At 38.6% G+C, this 17,510-nt stretch overlaps 1 protein-coding gene across 4 annotated transcripts in view; it reads left to right on the top strand.

The window, feature by feature from the left end:
* The window catches only part of ECPAS (Ecm29 proteasome adaptor and scaffold), a 102,959-nt gene that overhangs the window by 13,273 nt on the left and 72,176 nt on the right, over positions 1-17,510 (top strand). For all 4 annotated transcript variants that reach the window (XM_057547836.1, XM_057547837.1, XM_057547834.1 and 1 more), the window contains one exon: positions 13,400-13,530. In XM_057547836.1, coding sequence (XP_057403819.1) covers positions 13,400-13,530 — 131 coding nt within the window. The remainder of the gene's footprint in view (positions 1-13,399; positions 13,531-17,510) is intronic.

The raw sequence follows: 17,510 nt of genomic DNA, 5'->3' as shown, positions 1-17,510 counted from the left end.
TGATCGGGCAGTTACATAATGTACAGCAAAAGATAACAAGTGCCAGGAGAGATGTAGAAAAGGTCTGTGGGAGTTTGTAGGGCCAGGATGGGATGTGTAAGTGTGGAGCATGTAGTATTTGAGCTGGACCTTGAATGGAGAGGATTTAGATATGTGGAGATGGAGAAATGGTCAGGAGAGGTTGGTAGAGTATTCTTGGATGAGGGGCTTGGTTGATCAAAAGAATTGTGCAAGAAGAACATATGGTGCACTTAAGAAGCTCTTGCAGTTTGGACAGCTGTTGGGGAGCAGTGTGATGCATGGTCAGGAAGGTCCTTTGTGGCTAGATTGGTCTACTCTTTTTTTTTTTTTTTTAATTTTATTTATTTATTTTATTTATGGCTGTGTTGGGTCTTCGTTTCTGTGCGAGGGCTTTCTCTAGTTGTGGCAAGCGGGGGCCACTCTTCATCGCGGTGCGCGGGCCTCTCACTATCGCGGCCTCTCTTGTTGCGGAGCACAGGCTCCAGACGCGCAGGCTCAGTAATTGTGGCTCACGGGCCCAGTTGCTCCACGGCATGTGGGATCTTCCCAGACCAGGGCTCGAACCCGTGTCCCCGGCATTGGCAGGCAGATTCTCAACCACTGCGCCACCAGGGAAGCCCTGGTCTAGTCTTAGGAAGGACTTCCTCTCATCTGATATTCATCTCTGGCATATGCTACATGTGCTAGCTGCTTATTTTTTAATGTACTTTTATGGAAGTAGATTTTTTTCCCCCCTTGGCAAAAACCTTCCGTTTACATTTGGACACGGTGTTAAGGTGGTATAAGCAAAAATGGGGCACTTACTGTAAGGAGTCATGGAGTCTTATGGAAATAAGAGGGACCCTCAGGAGGGGTTTGGAACTAAGGACTAGATGTCCTCCAGTTCTTCCAGTTTCTCTCTGCACCCCCTGCCATTCTTTCTTCAGACCAGCTTCTTCTGATTTTGTGCTCCATGGCGTAGACGGAAGATGCCCATGTCACATCTCCTGGCTTACTCTTAGAGGTCCAGGCACTCAAGGGAGGCTTGACTCTTTGGTCCCAATTCTGAGTTCCTGAGGAAAGGAAAAATGAGTCAGGGACCATTCCTGTCACATTGGCTGTGGTCAGGGTACAAAGTCATGTTCTGCAGTTATCTAGTAAGGCTTAGTGTCATCCCTGCCTACTTTCTCTGCCTCAGCTGTGCTGTAATTTAGCATACTAGAAGGAGCATTGGGTTTGCAGTTGACCGCCTGGAGTTTGAAACCTAGCCCTGCCACTTACTTACTACCTTGGTAATCTTGGTCAACATTCTCAGTGAATTCTGGGCTCTGTTTCCTCATCTGTAAGTTGAAGCTAATATTACCTGCTTCAATAAATAGTACTTTAGAGGGAGGTACTGTGTTCTGTTGTGCACTTGGAGGATAAAGACCTCTCTAGGTTCAACTTGTGATTCTTTGTGTCATTAGCTTGGTGACCTTTGGCAAGTCAGATCCTGAGCCCCAGTTTTTCATCTACAAATGCAGATAATCGCTGCCCACCTCACAATGTTTTTCTGAGGCTCAGAAGGCCATGTGAAACTGCTTCGTGACTATAATGTATTTACATATGTGTGAAGCAGAAGAAGTTAAATACTATTAGGGAGACTGTTTTCCTTGTGAAATTATTCTGTTATAGTCTAGTGTATTTTGGTAGTAACTTGACAGATCTTTCTCAAAATATCCTGTAACGTTGGATTATTAATTGATTTATAATACAATGGGCAGTGGTCCAAGTATTTTCAGCTTTCCCTTTCAATCTCAGCTTCCACTTAAGGCTTCTAACCTGATTTATAATTTAAAATTTACTTTCACATTCAGAAAAAAATGATGTTCTTTGTAGAAAATTTAAACGAATGTAAAGAAATCTGAAACCTGTCACACTGAAATAACCATTTTCTCTTTTTAATTCACACAAGTAATTCACGCTCATGAAGTTAAGTTAGTAATGACATAGAATTAAACCAGCAAGCCAAAAAAGAGTCCTCTGAAATTCCTCCGCATAAGGATAATCACTACCTTAAATATAGCCCTTTCCGTAATCTTTTTGACAGTAATGTTTTTCTTGCATACTTTCTAAGGAATGATTTGATGTTCAAGTTGTCATGAAGAGCTGATTCATCTAAGCAAAGTGATTTATTGCTTTTTCTTTCCTTCTTTCTTTTTTATTTTTTAAAGTATTTTTTCCATAAGTGATGATATGAGTGAAAAGCCAGTATTTGCCTTTTATAATCCTGTGGAAAAAATAGCCTTTCTTCCTTGACTCAGAAGCCAAAGTTGTATTTTTTGGAGAGATATGAAGAATGAGTGATTTATGTGGACAGTTTTATTTCTCAGGAATAATTATATGTTTTCAGAATTATCAGTGGCCAGTGGTAGATAACACTGAAGTGAAGTCCTTAAACCTTTACTGGTTATTTCTTCCTTGTGGGGTAGAAGGAAGGAAGGTCCCGTCTTTCCCTTTAGATAGAGAAATTAAAGACAGGCGAATAATATGAATTAGAGAATTATTTATATTTATTCTTTTTTTAAATCTTTCTTTGTTTTAATATTTATTTATTTATTTTTGGCTGCATTGGGTCTTTGTTGCTGCGCATGAGCTTTCTCTAGTTGCAGCGAGTGGGGGCTACTCTTGGTTGGGGGGCGTGGGCTTCTCATTGCGTTGGCTTCTCTTGTTGCAGAGCACGGGCCCTAAGCGCACAGGCTTCAGTAGTTGTGGCATGCGGGCTCAGTAGTTGTGGCTTGCAGGCTCTAGAGTGCAGGCTCAGTAGTTCTGGCACACGGGCTTAGTTGCTCCGTGGTGTGTGGGATCTTACTGGACGAGGGCTTGAACCCGTGTCCCCTGCATTGGCAGGCGGATTCTTAACCACTGCACCAACAGGGAAGTCCCAATATATTTATTCTTAGTAGATTTTTTTTCCCACAGGAATGTAATAGCTGACATAAGCTAAACTGGGATTTGTTTTTTTGTTTGTTTGTTCATTTGGGGATTTAAGAATCTCAGTGTTTCTGATATGTTTCCTTTGAGACTAAATGTTTTTTTAAAGACTATTTTTTAAGAGCAGTTTTAGGTTTACAACAAAATTGACAGGAAGGTACAGAGATTTCTCATACACCCCCTGCCCCCTTATTTGTATAGCCACCCTCATTATCCACATCACTCAACAGAATGGTACATATTTTACAAAGGATGAACCTACACTGACATATCATAATTACCGCACATCCATAGTTTACCTTATGGTTCACTCTTGGTGTTGTATATTCTGTGGAGATGTATAATGATATATATCCATCATTGTAATATCACAGAGAATATTTTCACTGCCCTACAAATCCTCTGTGTTCTTCATATTCATCCTTCCTTTCCACTTCCTCCCTGGCAACTACTGATCTTTTTACTGTCTCCATAGTTACGCCTTTTCCAGAATGTCATATAGTTAGAATCATACAGTATGTAGCCTTTTCAGATTGGCTTCTTTCACTTAGTAATATGCCTTTAAGGTTCCTCCATGTCTTTTCATGGTTTGACAGCTCATTTCTTCTTAGCGCTGAGTAATAGTCCATTGTCTGTATGTACCAGTTTATTTATCCATTCACCCACTGAAGGACATCTTGGTTACTTCCAAGTGTTGGCAATTATGAATAAAGCTGCTGTAAACATCCATGTGCAGGTCTTTTTGTGGACGTAAGTTTTCAACTCCTTGGGTAAATACCAAGGAGTGTGATTGCTGGATTGTATGGTAGGAGTATGTTTAGTTTTCCTAAGTTGTTGTCTTCCAAAATAGCTATACCATTTTGCATTTCTACCAGTAAATGTTCTTATTTTTGTTCTACCATATTCTTTTTTTAAAAAAATTTATTTATTTATTTGGCTGCATTGGGTCTTCGTTGCTGCATGTGGGCTTTCTCTACTTGCTGGGAGCAGGGACTACTCTTCGTTGTGGTGCATGGGCTTCTCATTGTGGTGGCTTCTCTTGTTGCGGAACATGGGCTCTAGGCGCACGGACTTCGGTAGTTGTGGCTCGTGGGCTCTAGAGCGCAGGCTCAGTAGTTGTGATGCATGGGCTTAGTTGCCATGCGGTATGTGGGATCTTCCCAGACCAGGGCTCGAACCCCAGTCCCCTGCATTGGCAGACGGATTCTTAACCACTGCGCCACCAGGGAAGTCTACTTCCATATTCTTTAAGATTCCTTTCAAGTTGTAAAATTCTGTGATTTAAATTTCTTTATCCTTGAAACATGGATTCATTTAAAAAATTTGCTCTGTATATTATTTTTTCTAAAAAGAAATGTATTTTTACTGAAGAGTATTTGAAAAGTACATGAAAATATAAAGAAGAAAAATTACTGATGTATTTTCTTCTTTTTATATAGTATCATAAAACAATTATTATGGTGTATATATTCTTTTTAACTAATGAAATGTTTCAAGTATGAAGAAAAGTATAGAGAATTATCTTAGGAACACTTAGGTATGTCCCACTCATATTTGTCAAATCTGTACATTCTTTGCTATTAGCTTCAGGTCTTTTATTTATTTAGCTATTATTATTATATTTTAACTTTAAAAAAAAATTTTATTTTAATTATTTATTTTTGGCTGCGTTGGGTCTTCGTTGCTGCGCGCGGGCTTTCTCTAATTACAGCGAGCAGGGGCTACTCTTCGTTGCGGTGCACGGGCTTCTCATTGTGGTGGCTTCTCTTGCTGTGGAACATGAGCTCTAGGTGCACGGGCTTCAGTAGTTGTGGCACATGGGCTCAGTAGTGGTGGCTCACGGGCTCTAGAGCACGGGCTCAGTAGTTGTGGCGCACGGGCTTAGTTGCTGCACAGCATGTGGGACCTTCCCGGACCAGGGCTCAAACCCGTGTCCCCTGCATTGGCAGGCAGATTCTTAACCACTGCACCACCAGGGAAGCCCCAGGTCTTTTATTTTTTAAAGACATAAACATTACTGATACAATTCAAACCCCTTGTGTTACCCCTTACAGATTTTCCTTTTCTTTCTTTTTTTTCTCTCCTCTCCCCTTCATTTTTTCTTCTCTTTTATCTCCTTGACCAAGGGTTGTCATTCCTGTGCTGTACATATCATAAGCAATGTATATGTTGCATTTAAAAACTTGACGTAAGTGGAACCATAATGTACATATCCTGCAACTTGCTTTCTTTGTTTGATCTTAGTTTTTAAGATATTGTCATGTTGGTCCATGTGACATGTGACTCTTGCTTATTTTCATTGTTGTATGACCCTGCCACATTTTCTTTATCCATTTTCCTGTTGACTGACATTTAGATTGTTTCCTTTTTTTTTTTTTTTTTGCATTTACTGACCCCGTGGCTATGAACAGTTTCTTACAGTGTCCTTGTGCTTGTCTTTCCCTGGGAGTTTTTCTCCAGGACAGTGACACACAAAGAAGTGTGGTCTGAGGACTTGGGAATTATGTCTTGCAAATAGGGAACTTGTGGCAGAAATGTAAATCAACTCTCACTGTTAATTTATTTAACATTTCTTATCCTGGTTAAGACTTTCTCAGTGAAGCAAGAAGTGTTCCTTCTCTCTTAGAGGGCTGGTGACAAACAATTTGCAGCTGCGCTGCTTTGCAGCTGGGCACTGCTCTAGAGTATGGTCCCCTGGAGTAGGACTGCCAGGTTGAAGGGGATGTGCCTCTTGAACCTCCGTGGAGACTACTTACCTAGAGATTTGTTCCTCAGAGATTGTATCCGTGTACAGCCCATCAGTGGTGAGCCTGAGTTCCTCTTGGTTGGTTTCCAGTCTTTGCCAACATTTGAAGAGTTTTTCTAATGTGTAGGGTGCAAAATTGTATCTCATTAGTGTGTTAATTTTACGTATTCCTGATCAGTGTGACTGAGCATCTTTTTATGTGCTATTAAATGTATGACGCTCATCTCTGAATTGCCTGCTTATACTCTTTGTCCATTTAAAATCTTTGGATTAATTTGCTTTTTCTTGATTTGTAGGAATTTTAAAAGTATATTTACTCAATTTCTTTTCATTTAAAAACATTGTAGCTATTTATATCTTACTCTTTTACTTTATGGTGTGTTTTATGATATTTTAAAATCGTAACCTGTTATTTTTTTAAATTTTATTTATTTATTTATTTATCTATCTATGTATCTGTCTTTATTTATTTATTTATGGCTGTGTTGGGTCTTCGTTTCTGTGCGAGGGCTTTCTCTAGTTGCGGCAAGCGGGGGCCACTCTTCATCGCGGTGCGCGGGCCTCTCACTATCGCGGCCTCTCTTGTTGCGGAGCACAGGCTCCAGACGCGCAGGCTCAGTAGTTGTGGCTCATGGGCCTAGTCGCTCCGCGGCATGTGAGACCTTCCCAGGCCAGGGCTCGGACCCATGTCCCCTGCATTGGCAGGCAGATTCTCAACCACTGCGCCACCAGGGAAGCCCAACCTGTTAGTCTTTAATGCCTCGTGCTTGAGTTTTAATTTTCCCTTCTCAGTTTTCTTTTAAAAGCTTTTAAATCTTGCTTCTTACACTTGTGTCATTAATTTACCTGCAAGGATTTTTTAGGTTTTTTTTTTTTACATGGGCAAACAAACTTTTTCCAGTTCTTCCTGACTAGTCCATTTTTTTTCTTTCCTGAGTTGTTATGACCCCATACTCAGTTTTCTTCCTATTTTTGTCTGTTGCCTATCCTTCCCTTTTTCAGACTCTCCTTCCTCCATCCTTAAATGCTCTTGTCTTGAGCAGTCTATCTCTGGCCTTCTGTTGTTTTCTTTCTACTGCAGGTACCATACACGTGTGCTAAACCTGGACCCCAGCCTTGCTTCTTCCTTCTCTACTCTATACCCATGACCACCAAGCTCTGGCACACAGTAGGGCTTCAGTACATACTTGAATAAGTGTGTGAGTGAATGTGTGATCTAGATAGGGGAATTAGTGCTTTACAGGGTGAAGATAGCAGGGTGCTGGGCCTTGATGGAGGAGAGAATTTGGCAGAGCAGGGAGAAGGAGGAAGGGTAAATTTAGTTTGACATGTTTGGTCTTAGCTTCTTATTCATAGTAGTGAGCTTTCTCTGGTGTTTTCTGACCTTTGAATTTGTACATTTTCCTGTTGTCATAAATACCACCTGAATGAGGCAAATTCTTATGACCTTTTGGTGATTCTCTCAAACAGGGTTCCCTGTAGAAGGTGCAGTATACAGGGATAGTACCATATAAAATACAGGGTCATCGTTGTAGACAGTTGCATGGGTAGGTAAGGGTTTTTAGACTGAAGGTCAGAAGGCCCTATTCTGGTTCTTGCTTGGCTGTAATTACCTCTGTGACCTTAAAACTCACTGTGCTTTTTTACATTCAACAGTCTTTCAGTCCTCTCCGACTCCAAGTGGAGTAGACACCTTTCTTTGTACAAGTTTCATAATAAATTTTTTTTTCTTGACTTGGGCAGTAGTTACATAGGTGTTTATAATAACTCATTAAACTACACTTATGTTTTGTACGCATTTTTCTAAATGTTTTGTTTCACAATGAAAAAGATTTTAAAAACCCACAAAAGACTAGGTTTCTTACATCCCTCGTGTGCCAAAAATACTCCAGCTGGATTAAGGACTTGGATACAGAAAGGAAAATCATAAGAGCTAGAAGAAAACAGAGATAAATATATGTGTCAGGGTTTCCAGGACCACCCCCAGGTTCCATGACTTGCTAGGAGGATTCACAGGACTCTGCACATATTTGTACTCATGGCTAACATTTATTACCGTAAAAGGATAAAAAGCAAAATGAGCAAAGGGAAAAGGCACATGAGGTGGAGTCTGGAGGAAACCAGGTGCAAGCTGCCGAGAGTCCTCTCCCAGTTGAGGCACATGGGACATGCTTAATTCCTTCAGCAATGAGTTTTGACAACACGTGTGAAATGTTGTCTACCGGGGATATTCTTTAGAGACTCGTTACCGAGGGTTTTTATTTGGTGCTGGTCACATTGGCACCTTCTGCCTAACACGTACTAGAATTCTAGATTCTCAAGAGGAAAGCACGGTTGAGCATAAAGCATATTGTTTGCACAAACAGTTCAGGCACAGCGAGTAACTCTCATCAGCTCTGGGAATGGTGGGAACCCTCCTGAAATCCAAGTCTCCAGATGGCAGCCAAGGACCAGCCTTGGCAAACAAAGCCTTGTAAGGATAGCAGTCTCAGGCCCGCTGTGTTAACTCTTCTCTGCAGAATATAATATTTTTTATAATCTTAGAGTTAAAAAGGCATTTCTAAGCATGACTAGAAACTCAGAAGCCATAAAACAAAGGAATGGTAAATTTATGTTTAAAAAACTTAGATATGAAAAGAAAGAATGTGCTATAGAGTCACAAGGCATACTAGGAAAAAAGTATTTTAATGTATGGAAGAACAGGGCGTAGTTTTTTCAATATTGTATAAAAGCTTTTAGAAGTCAGCAACTCAAAAGAATAAAGTAATTTGCTGAAGAAGATATGTCAAATGATCAATAAGGGACTTCCCTGGTGGTGCAGTGGTTAAGAATCCACCTGCCAATGCAGGGGACACGAGTTCGAGCCCTGGTCCGGGAAGATCCCACATGCCGTGGAGCAGCTAAGCCCATGCACTACAACTACTGAGCCTGCGCTCTAGAGCCCGCGAGCCACAACTCCTGAGCCCGAGTGCCACAACTACTGAAGCCCGCGTGCCCTAGAGCCTGTGCTCTACAACAAGAGAAGCCACCGCAATGAGAGACCCGTGCACTGCAACGAAGAGTAGCCCTCGCTCTCCGCAACTAGAGAAAGCCTGCGCACAGCAACGAAGACCCAACACAGCCATAAATAAATAAACAAACAAACAAACTTTACCTCAGTAATAGAAGATATAAAACAACAGTGAGATTTTTTTTAATTTATCATATTCAGCTAAGGTTGATTACTTACAATCTTTGTAAGATTGATTACTCATTGTAGGAGTGAGTATAGGGAAATTGGTACTTACATATACTGCTGGTGGTATAAATGAGCACAGCCCTTTTGAAGGACATTTTTCCAAAATCTCTTAAACTTGACATTCATACCCTTTAACTCAGCAGTTTCATTTCTAGGGTTTTAGCTTACAGAAACCCATACAAGTGCACAGATACAGATGGATAAGGATGTTCTTTGTTTTTTATTTTATTTTATTTTTTTTAACACCTTTTTTTTTTGACATCTTTATTGGAGTATAGTTGTTTTACAGTGGTGTGTTAATTTCTGCTGTATAACAAAGTGAATCAGCTATACATATACATATACATATATCCCCATATCTAAGGATGTTCTTTGGAGCGTCGTTTGTGGTACTGTAAATCTGATAATAGCACAAATAGTTAAATAAATCATACTACTTCTATAGACATAGTTGCCATTATCAATTAGATCTTTATTTAGTGCTATGCAAAGATATTTAAGATTTTATACATATCCACACTTCTTTTTTTTTAGTGTAATTCTTTGGGTATTAAAACCTGACCTGAATGGATATGAGGTTCTTTATAATCTTTGACTATCCCACTTAGTGTGAGCATCCATATGTCTTATTGCAGTAATCTGAATGTATTTAATTATAGGAACTGCCCTAGAACACACAGGGTGGATAGGGTTATTTGAAATACACAGCATATACACTTTATTTTAATTCAAAAATCTGAAAAGTCCTGAGACATCTATTGCTCCAAGGGTTTTAGATAATGTGTTTGTGTTAACTAAAAGGAAAAAAAAGGCAAATTGTAAAATAGTATGTGTCATATTCCAGTTTTTAGGTTAAAATAATGTTAGTGTATGAATAGGAAAAAACAGTTCAGAATATATTCCCCACATTTAACAGTGATTATCTGAGGTTATAGTGATGTCTTTAATTTTCTTGTAAGCGAAATTAACTCAATATGAGTTTGAATAAGAGGAATAACATCAAAATGGTGGAGAGGGTGGAACTTGCCCCTGACTCTAAAGTAATGTGTGTCATACCTCAGATACTTTGGTGATGACCTGGAGGCTCTCAGTTCCTACAACGAAACACTGAGTCCTCGTGAAAGGTGAACTTGAGTTTTAGATTCCTTTTGAATTTTCAGAACTTTTGGTTACAGCCCTTCTTGTTTCTGAATAGACATGTTTGGGGGCAAAGGCCTAATTTGGATTGTCACTTTCACGGGGCTCAGTTTCCAGGGTTGAGGGTAAAGGCACGGGGTTCACCTTTCTGTGCCGTGAACAGCAGGATTCAGGCACCATACTGTTGCTAAATCTTTGCCCATATTTTGCTAACTTTGGTAGGCTGAAAAAGTTAGTGGTTGATTATATCTGCACTTTTATTAACATTTCTTTTCATAAGGTTTGAACGTGTTTGATGATCGTTTATTTAAAGCATAGATGTTTGTCAGAATGACGCAGCAGTGTTACATTGATCTCCTCCTTTGCCTCTTCCTTGGGTATGCTTGACCTGTTTGACAGGGACCCCCGTGTGATGTTTGGTGCCCTTTCTTTCCATTCCCGCATTCCCATCATAAACAATTTTACTGTGTTGAGGATGTTATCTTTTCCTTTATAGTGAGGGAGAGTAGAAAGTGTTAGGTGCTATGCTGGGGGTACATAGGAAGCACCCAAATGATTGTATGAAAAATGAGAAGGACCAGATACCACCTGTTTTTTTTTAAGCCTTTGGCACAGATTTTGCAGGTTAGTTTGTTATGAAGAATTTCACTTTTGGCCTTCTTCCACAGAACAGTTCTTCTAAGTTTCTGTAGCCAAAATCTGTAGGCAGTTTCCACTGCCTAAGATCTATAAGGTGCTGGGGCAGAGACTCCTTACCTGTAACTTCCATGGATGTTGTGGATTGAATCCACTGTTCCTAAGAGCTCCTTTTTATAGCAGCATTCAACTATTAGCAAATAGAAGCATTTGGTCTGATAAATCTCAGAGTCAGCCTTCTTGCCTTTCCTCCCTTCCTTCCCTTATTATAAATTTTAAAAGCTAAACTCAAGACTTTATTTGGATTTCATCAGTTTTTCCGTTAATGTCCTCTTTCTGTTCTGGGATCCAGTCCAGGGCACCACACTGCATTTAGATGTCCTGTCTCCCCAGACTCCTCTAGTCTGTGACAATTTCTTAGTCTTTCTTTTTTTTTTTTTTTTTTCTTCACGATCTTGAAAGTCTTGAGCAATACTGGCCAGGTAGCCTGTAGAATGTATTTTAACTTGGTGTTTTTGTTGGTTTGTTGTTTTACTCATGAGTAGATGAGGGTTATGGGTTTTTGGAAGGAATACCACAGAGGTGAAATGCCTTTCTTGTCATGTTAGTGACCCTGATACCACATGGCATCGCTTGGTTACAACAGTATTTATCAGGTTTCGCCACTGTAAAGTTAACATTTTCCTCTTTCCCTCTTCTGTTCTTTGGAAGCAAGTCACTAAATCTAGTCTACCCTCAAGGGGTGGGTAGAGGCACGAATTAAGCTCTACCTCCTGTAGGGGGAGGTATCTACATAATTATTTGGAATTCTGTAAGAAAGACTTGTCTCTTTTCCCCAGTGCGTTTAATCATTCAGTCATTTATTTATATCATGGAGTCGTGTAAATTTATTTTATACTTTGGGTTAGAATCCAATACTATGTTATTTATTTTGTTCCTCAAATTTGTTCCAGCCTTGGCCATAATGGAGCTCTTTCAGGGTGGTTCCTGCATCCCTTTGACTTATCAGGCCCTGTTTCCTTTCTAGCCCTACAGGATGCTTCAGGTTCATCTTGTTTTTTCCCTGCCTCAGCCCTAGAATCAGCCATTTCCCCAAGAGTCTGGCTCCTTTTACTGGAGAATGGTGTTTAAAAACCCAAGATCTGGGTGCTGGGTGTGCTTGTTGCTACTAGGTTGTGCCAGGTTGTGACTGCTTCTAGGCTCCCTCTGGAGATACATATCTATATCTATGTATCTATATATGTGTATATATATCTCTTCCTGTAAAAAATTATTATGGAAATTTCAAGCATATACAGAAGTACAAATTCTCAGTATCTATCACATAACTCGAACAGTTATCAGCTAGTGACCAATCTTGGTTTCACTTATATGGCCCCTCCCCATTCCTCACTCCAGCACCCCCAATTATTTATTTATTTTAAAATGAGGACCTGAATGAGGCCATGACTTTATTTTTATTTATTTTTAGTTTCTGAAATAATTATATATATTTAAGGTGTACAATGTGATAATTTGATACACATATACATAATGAAATGATTACTTCAGTCAAGCTGATTAAGATGTCTTTTTCTCACAGTTGCCTTTTTTTTTTTTTTGTGAGAACATCTGAAATTTACTCTTAGCAGATTTCCAGTACACCCCTGATTATTTGACGTAAATCTAAGTAACTTATTTCACCTGTAGATATTTTAGTCTTTATCTCTGAAAAAAAGGACCCCTTTAAATAAATTTTTTTGTTTTTTATTTTTTAATTTTAAAATTAAGGTATAATAGATACAGTAGAAAGTATGAAAGGATAGAGCTTGTGAATTTTTATAAATGTATATAGCTGTGTAATCATCACTCAGATTGAGATGCAGGACATTTCCAGCTCCTTAGAATGCTCCCTAATCACTTACGGATAATTTTTGTAAGAACCTCTAAAAAACAAACATAACCACAATACCATTGTAACACCTAAAAAATTAACAATAATTAAAAAAAATCAAGTATCCAGTCATTTGCCGTTGGTAGGTTCCCCTTTCACCTCAGCACTCTCCCCTCCCCTGCAAGGTATTGATTGAAGAGACAGAAGCTCTGAGTGTGTTAGTTGCTTGTTCTGTAGTTGCCTGGGTTTTGCTGAGAGCATCCCTTTGGTGTTAATATGTTTCTCAGTGGCTTTCTTGGTGGAAATTTGTCTCTCACATTCTGGTTGGCTAATTCCAACAGTAATGGGCAGTGATTCTGTCTTTGAAGAAATTTCATCAGTAAGATGGTGTCCCCAAAGATATATTATCCCGGTATCTGATTAAAGTTCTCCTGCATGGCTCTGCTAGCTAGGTCTAGGTGATTTCTTCAAAGCTTTTGTATCTTTTCTGGTATCCACATCCTTTAGAAAAACTGAATAACCTTGTATATAGGAGAGAAATTTGTTATTCTTGTCTTTGTTTTCCTCTCTTCTAGAGGTTAAATGACCAGGACAGTTGTAAGACAGTATAATTAGCTAGTAAACCTTTTTAGTGTTGTTTCATTGCTGTGTCAAAATCATCTGCATACAGGGCTAGCTATGGTTAAAGTTCTGGCTGAAGGATCTGCAGTATAGAAAAAAGGATTAAGCTATAAAAGTGATTAGTCTTAGTTCTGTTTGATTTGCTAAGTTCTCCTTTTCTCTTTTTATATTGTAGATCAGCTTGAACGAGTCTTTTTACGACTTGGCCATGCTGAAACAGATGAACAATTACAGAATATTATATCTAAATTCCTTCCTCCTGTTTTGCTCAAGCTGTCCAGCACCCAAGAAGGAGTACGTAAAAAGGTAAGCATGCTGGGACAGTTGGGGGAATTAAATAGTGAATAAATGGATGTATTTTATGAAGTGAGTTTTCTGTTCCCATTATTGAAATCTAGCTTCATGATCCCAATTAGGCCTTTCAAAATGGACAGTAAGTCTAGGACCAGCTTCCGTGATTTAAAAGTACCTTTTGTATGCTTAGCACAGCTGCATTTAGCTCCAGCTGTACACTTGGCATCAGTACTGGATGACATAATTGAGATAATTATTCTGGAATGTATGGAGGTCTGATCTAAAATCTATGCCCTTGAGTCCAATATGAAAGTCAGGTGGTAATGGGTCAAAAATATTCTTTGATCATTGGCTGACTGTGAATATGGCCTTAATTAAAAGTAAGCAAAAGAAATGTTTTTAAAAGCAAGATACTGTTGTATAGCTCCTATTTTAGAATTTTTTGAAGAACTGTTAGTAAAAGCTGGGTAACTGTCAAATCAAGATTTTCTTTTTTAACCTAATGTTCTACATGGGACATTTGGACGCTTCACCTTTAAAATATTCATTTGTCTTCTCGTGTATTTATACTAGACCTTTGGGTTTTTGAGCTATCATCAGGTTTCAATCCTTGAGCCACTGTAATTGATTGGCCGTGACCTTCCCGGAGGTCTGCCCTGAGAGGGATTCTGAGGGCTGATTTGAGTTCAGTGGAGAAAGAGTATCTTTAAGAATGTCTGTTTTGTTTACAGGAAGGAATAGGGCGTTCTTGTCATGTATTTGACATGCCTGTTGTTAATACTGCTTTGCTAAGATAGATAACGTGTTTGATCACGTCATTCTCCTATTTAAAACTCTTCTATGGCCTTTTCTTACCCTAAGAATAACTAGGTATAAAAGGCCTTCATGAGTTGGTTTCTGTTTCCTTATTTAGCTTCATCAATCTCATCATTTATTTGGCAAATATTTACTGGGTACCTTCTATATGCCAGGTGTTAGGGATACGTTGGTGAAGGAAAGAAACGTCTACTTGGGGAGACGAGTATTAAACAATAAGGCAAAGAGTATAGAGTTAAAATGGCAATAAATGCTAAGATGGAAAAGGATTGTATGAAAGAATATATTGGGGGACTTGATTTAAATTAAGTATAAGGTGTAAGGGAGGTGTGTAGGAAGTAGCCAGGCATAGAGATGGGGAGACCACTAAAGGCAGAGAAGGCCCTGTGCAGAGATTCTGAGCTGGAACTGAGTGTAAAACCTTCAGGGAGCTGAAGAAGGCCACGGAGATGCACCCTGTGCACCAGAGGAAGAGTGATAGGAGCTCAGGCATGGGGATTCCAGTGGCAGCCATTTGAAAGGGTATTGGTGGTAGTGACATAATCATTCTGGCTGTGGGGTGGAGAAAGACTTGCAGTGGAGAAAAGGGGAGTAAACAGAAAGAAGTTTTTGCATTAGTCCAGGCTTCTAGGCTGAGTATTTTCATTAGGGTTTTTTTTTTTTTTTTTTTTACTTTTTATTTATTTATTTATTTATTTATATTTATTTTTGGCTGTGTTGGGTCTTCGGTTCGTGCGAGGGCTTTCTCTGGTTACGGCAAGTGGGGGCCACTCTTCATCGCGGTGCGGGGACCGCTCTTCATCGCGGTGCGCGGGCCTCTCACTATCGCGGCCCCTCCCGTTGCGGGGCACAGGCTCCAGACGCGCAGGCTCAGTAGTTGTGGCTCACAGGCCCAGCTGCTCTGCGGCATGTGGGATCCTCCCAGACCAGGGCTCGAACCCGTGTCCCCCGCATTAGCAGGCAGACTCCCAACCACTGCGCCACCAGGGAAGCCCTTTTTTTTTTTTAAACTTATTTACTTAGGAGTTTTATGTTTCCTTGTATTTTATCTTTAGTAGAAAATCATTCATCTCTAACCATCTACTTTATATGTTCAGTTGTATATTATTCACGTCTATCATACTATTATTCTTAATATTCCATTACCATTCAAGTGGAGAAATTCCATTCTTGTTTCTAATTTTTTTGTTACTACCAAAGGTTTGCTTTTTTTAATGGACCAATTTAAAAGGAAAAAGAGCTTTTATATTAATTTTTTCAAGTGTATTTTTCTTCTATTTTTACTCACATTATTCCTTTTTATGTTTTCCTTTGGTGTGTTTTTCTCACATAAGATTTCAGTTTGTAAAGTACGTAATGGTAAGGGTCATTATGTGCCAGGAAAAATGCTAATCACCTAAATACTCACAAGATTATGTGAGGTGTAGGTGTTATTTCCATTTTATAGATGAAGCTGAGGCTTGGAATGATTAAGTGACTTCATTAAGGTGAGATAACAGAAAAACAGAACTGAAAACGACCTCAGTTTCCGGATTTCTCTTTGATTACTATTTTGGTTATACCCCATAGTTACACTGGTGAGCAGTATTAGGTTATTTTATTTTTGACCTAATATTAGTTGATAAGAACATTGTTTTTGGTTTCAAAATAGTGTAAAATTTGTCTGGTTTTACTGCATTCTGATTTGAAACCACAGTGAGCAAATGTTCTAGTCTTTTAAAGCATATTATTTCTGATGTTCATAAAAACTATTCATAAGATTAAAAAAATATTTCCTATTGGTGGAATATGGAGCTCAGTGTGTGGATAGGCCACTCAACACTGTGCTCTCGTTTCTCAAGAAACCTGTCTTCCAGTACTGTTGTAAATTAATAGTGAATTACAATCTCCTGCTGCTGTTGTAGTTTTTCTGATTTTCCTTTTAGTTTTAATAATTTCACCTTGATGTGTTTTTTTTTTTAAAGTGTCCTTATTTTTTTTTTTTTTTAACATCTTTCTTGGAGTATAATTGCTTTACAATGGTGTGTTAGTTGCTGCTGTGTAACAAAGTGAATCAGCTATCTGCATACATATATTTGCATATCCCCTCCCTCTTGCGCCTCCTTGATGTGTTTTGATGCACAAGTTTAAGATCTTGTGTTTCTTAGTAATTTGTATTATATTACATACTTTTCTTATCTTTCAAATCTCATTTAAGATTTCTTTCCCCAATACCTCTATCGTCTAAGACTAGTATTGTAGCCAGTGTTTTCCTTTGGTGTAAGTTAGATTGAGGAATCTTTGCCCCAGCCAGCAGTCTTAACCTTATTTACTTTAGCTGCATATCTTCATCAATATAATTGAGATGTCACATTTTTTTTGAGGTTTGGATTGAGGGCATGTACATCAGTTGTTTCGGTTATTAACCTTTCTCATCACTTCATCTGTTCTCATTCTCTCCATCTCTCCCTCTTCTCCCTTCCCTCCTCTTCCTGCCACACATTTTCTGTTTAAGAGTTTGATAACCTATATTCTGTTTTAATATAATGATTAATCAAGCAATTCTATCCACATTCTTAACATTTCAATCATTAATTTGTCTCTAAGTAAACAAGATATTTTACTCAGTTACCATCAAGTAAATTATTTTAACTTGTTCGGATTTCTTCCTTCTCCCCCTACCCTTATATTTCTTACTAGAAATAGTAATTACCTTCTTATTTCGTTTTTCTTCTTTTTTTCATTTATATTTATTTTTATTTTTCATGTTGTCCTTTATTTATCTATTTATTTTTTAAACATCTTTATTGGAGTATAATTGCTTTACAATGGTGTGTTAGTTTCTGCTTTATAACAAAGTGAATCAGCTATACATTTACATATATCCCCATATTTCTTATTTCTTTTTATTTCTTACTAGGTTGTTCCCTAGAAATTTTCTTTTGATTTTTCTTCTCATATTCCAAATAATGCTGACTTTGATCTATTGTGAATTTTTCTAACCTTTTTACAAAAAGCTTGAAGGAAATATACAAAGATGTGTTTACTTTGAGTGATGAGTCGTACAGATGATTTTTAAAAAACAACTTTGAATCCCATGGAATATTATGCAACTACTACAAAGAATGAGGTCTAAATTAAAAAGCTTATGTATTTTTAACTGGAAACAAAGCGGACTCTGTGCTAACGTGAATGAT

This window comes from Balaenoptera acutorostrata, chromosome 6 (genome assembly GCF_949987535.1).
Source record: "Balaenoptera acutorostrata chromosome 6, mBalAcu1.1, whole genome shotgun sequence".
Taxonomy (NCBI): domain Eukaryota; kingdom Metazoa; phylum Chordata; class Mammalia; order Artiodactyla; family Balaenopteridae; genus Balaenoptera; species Balaenoptera acutorostrata.
This window is presented reverse-complemented; position numbering and strand designations above follow the sequence as displayed.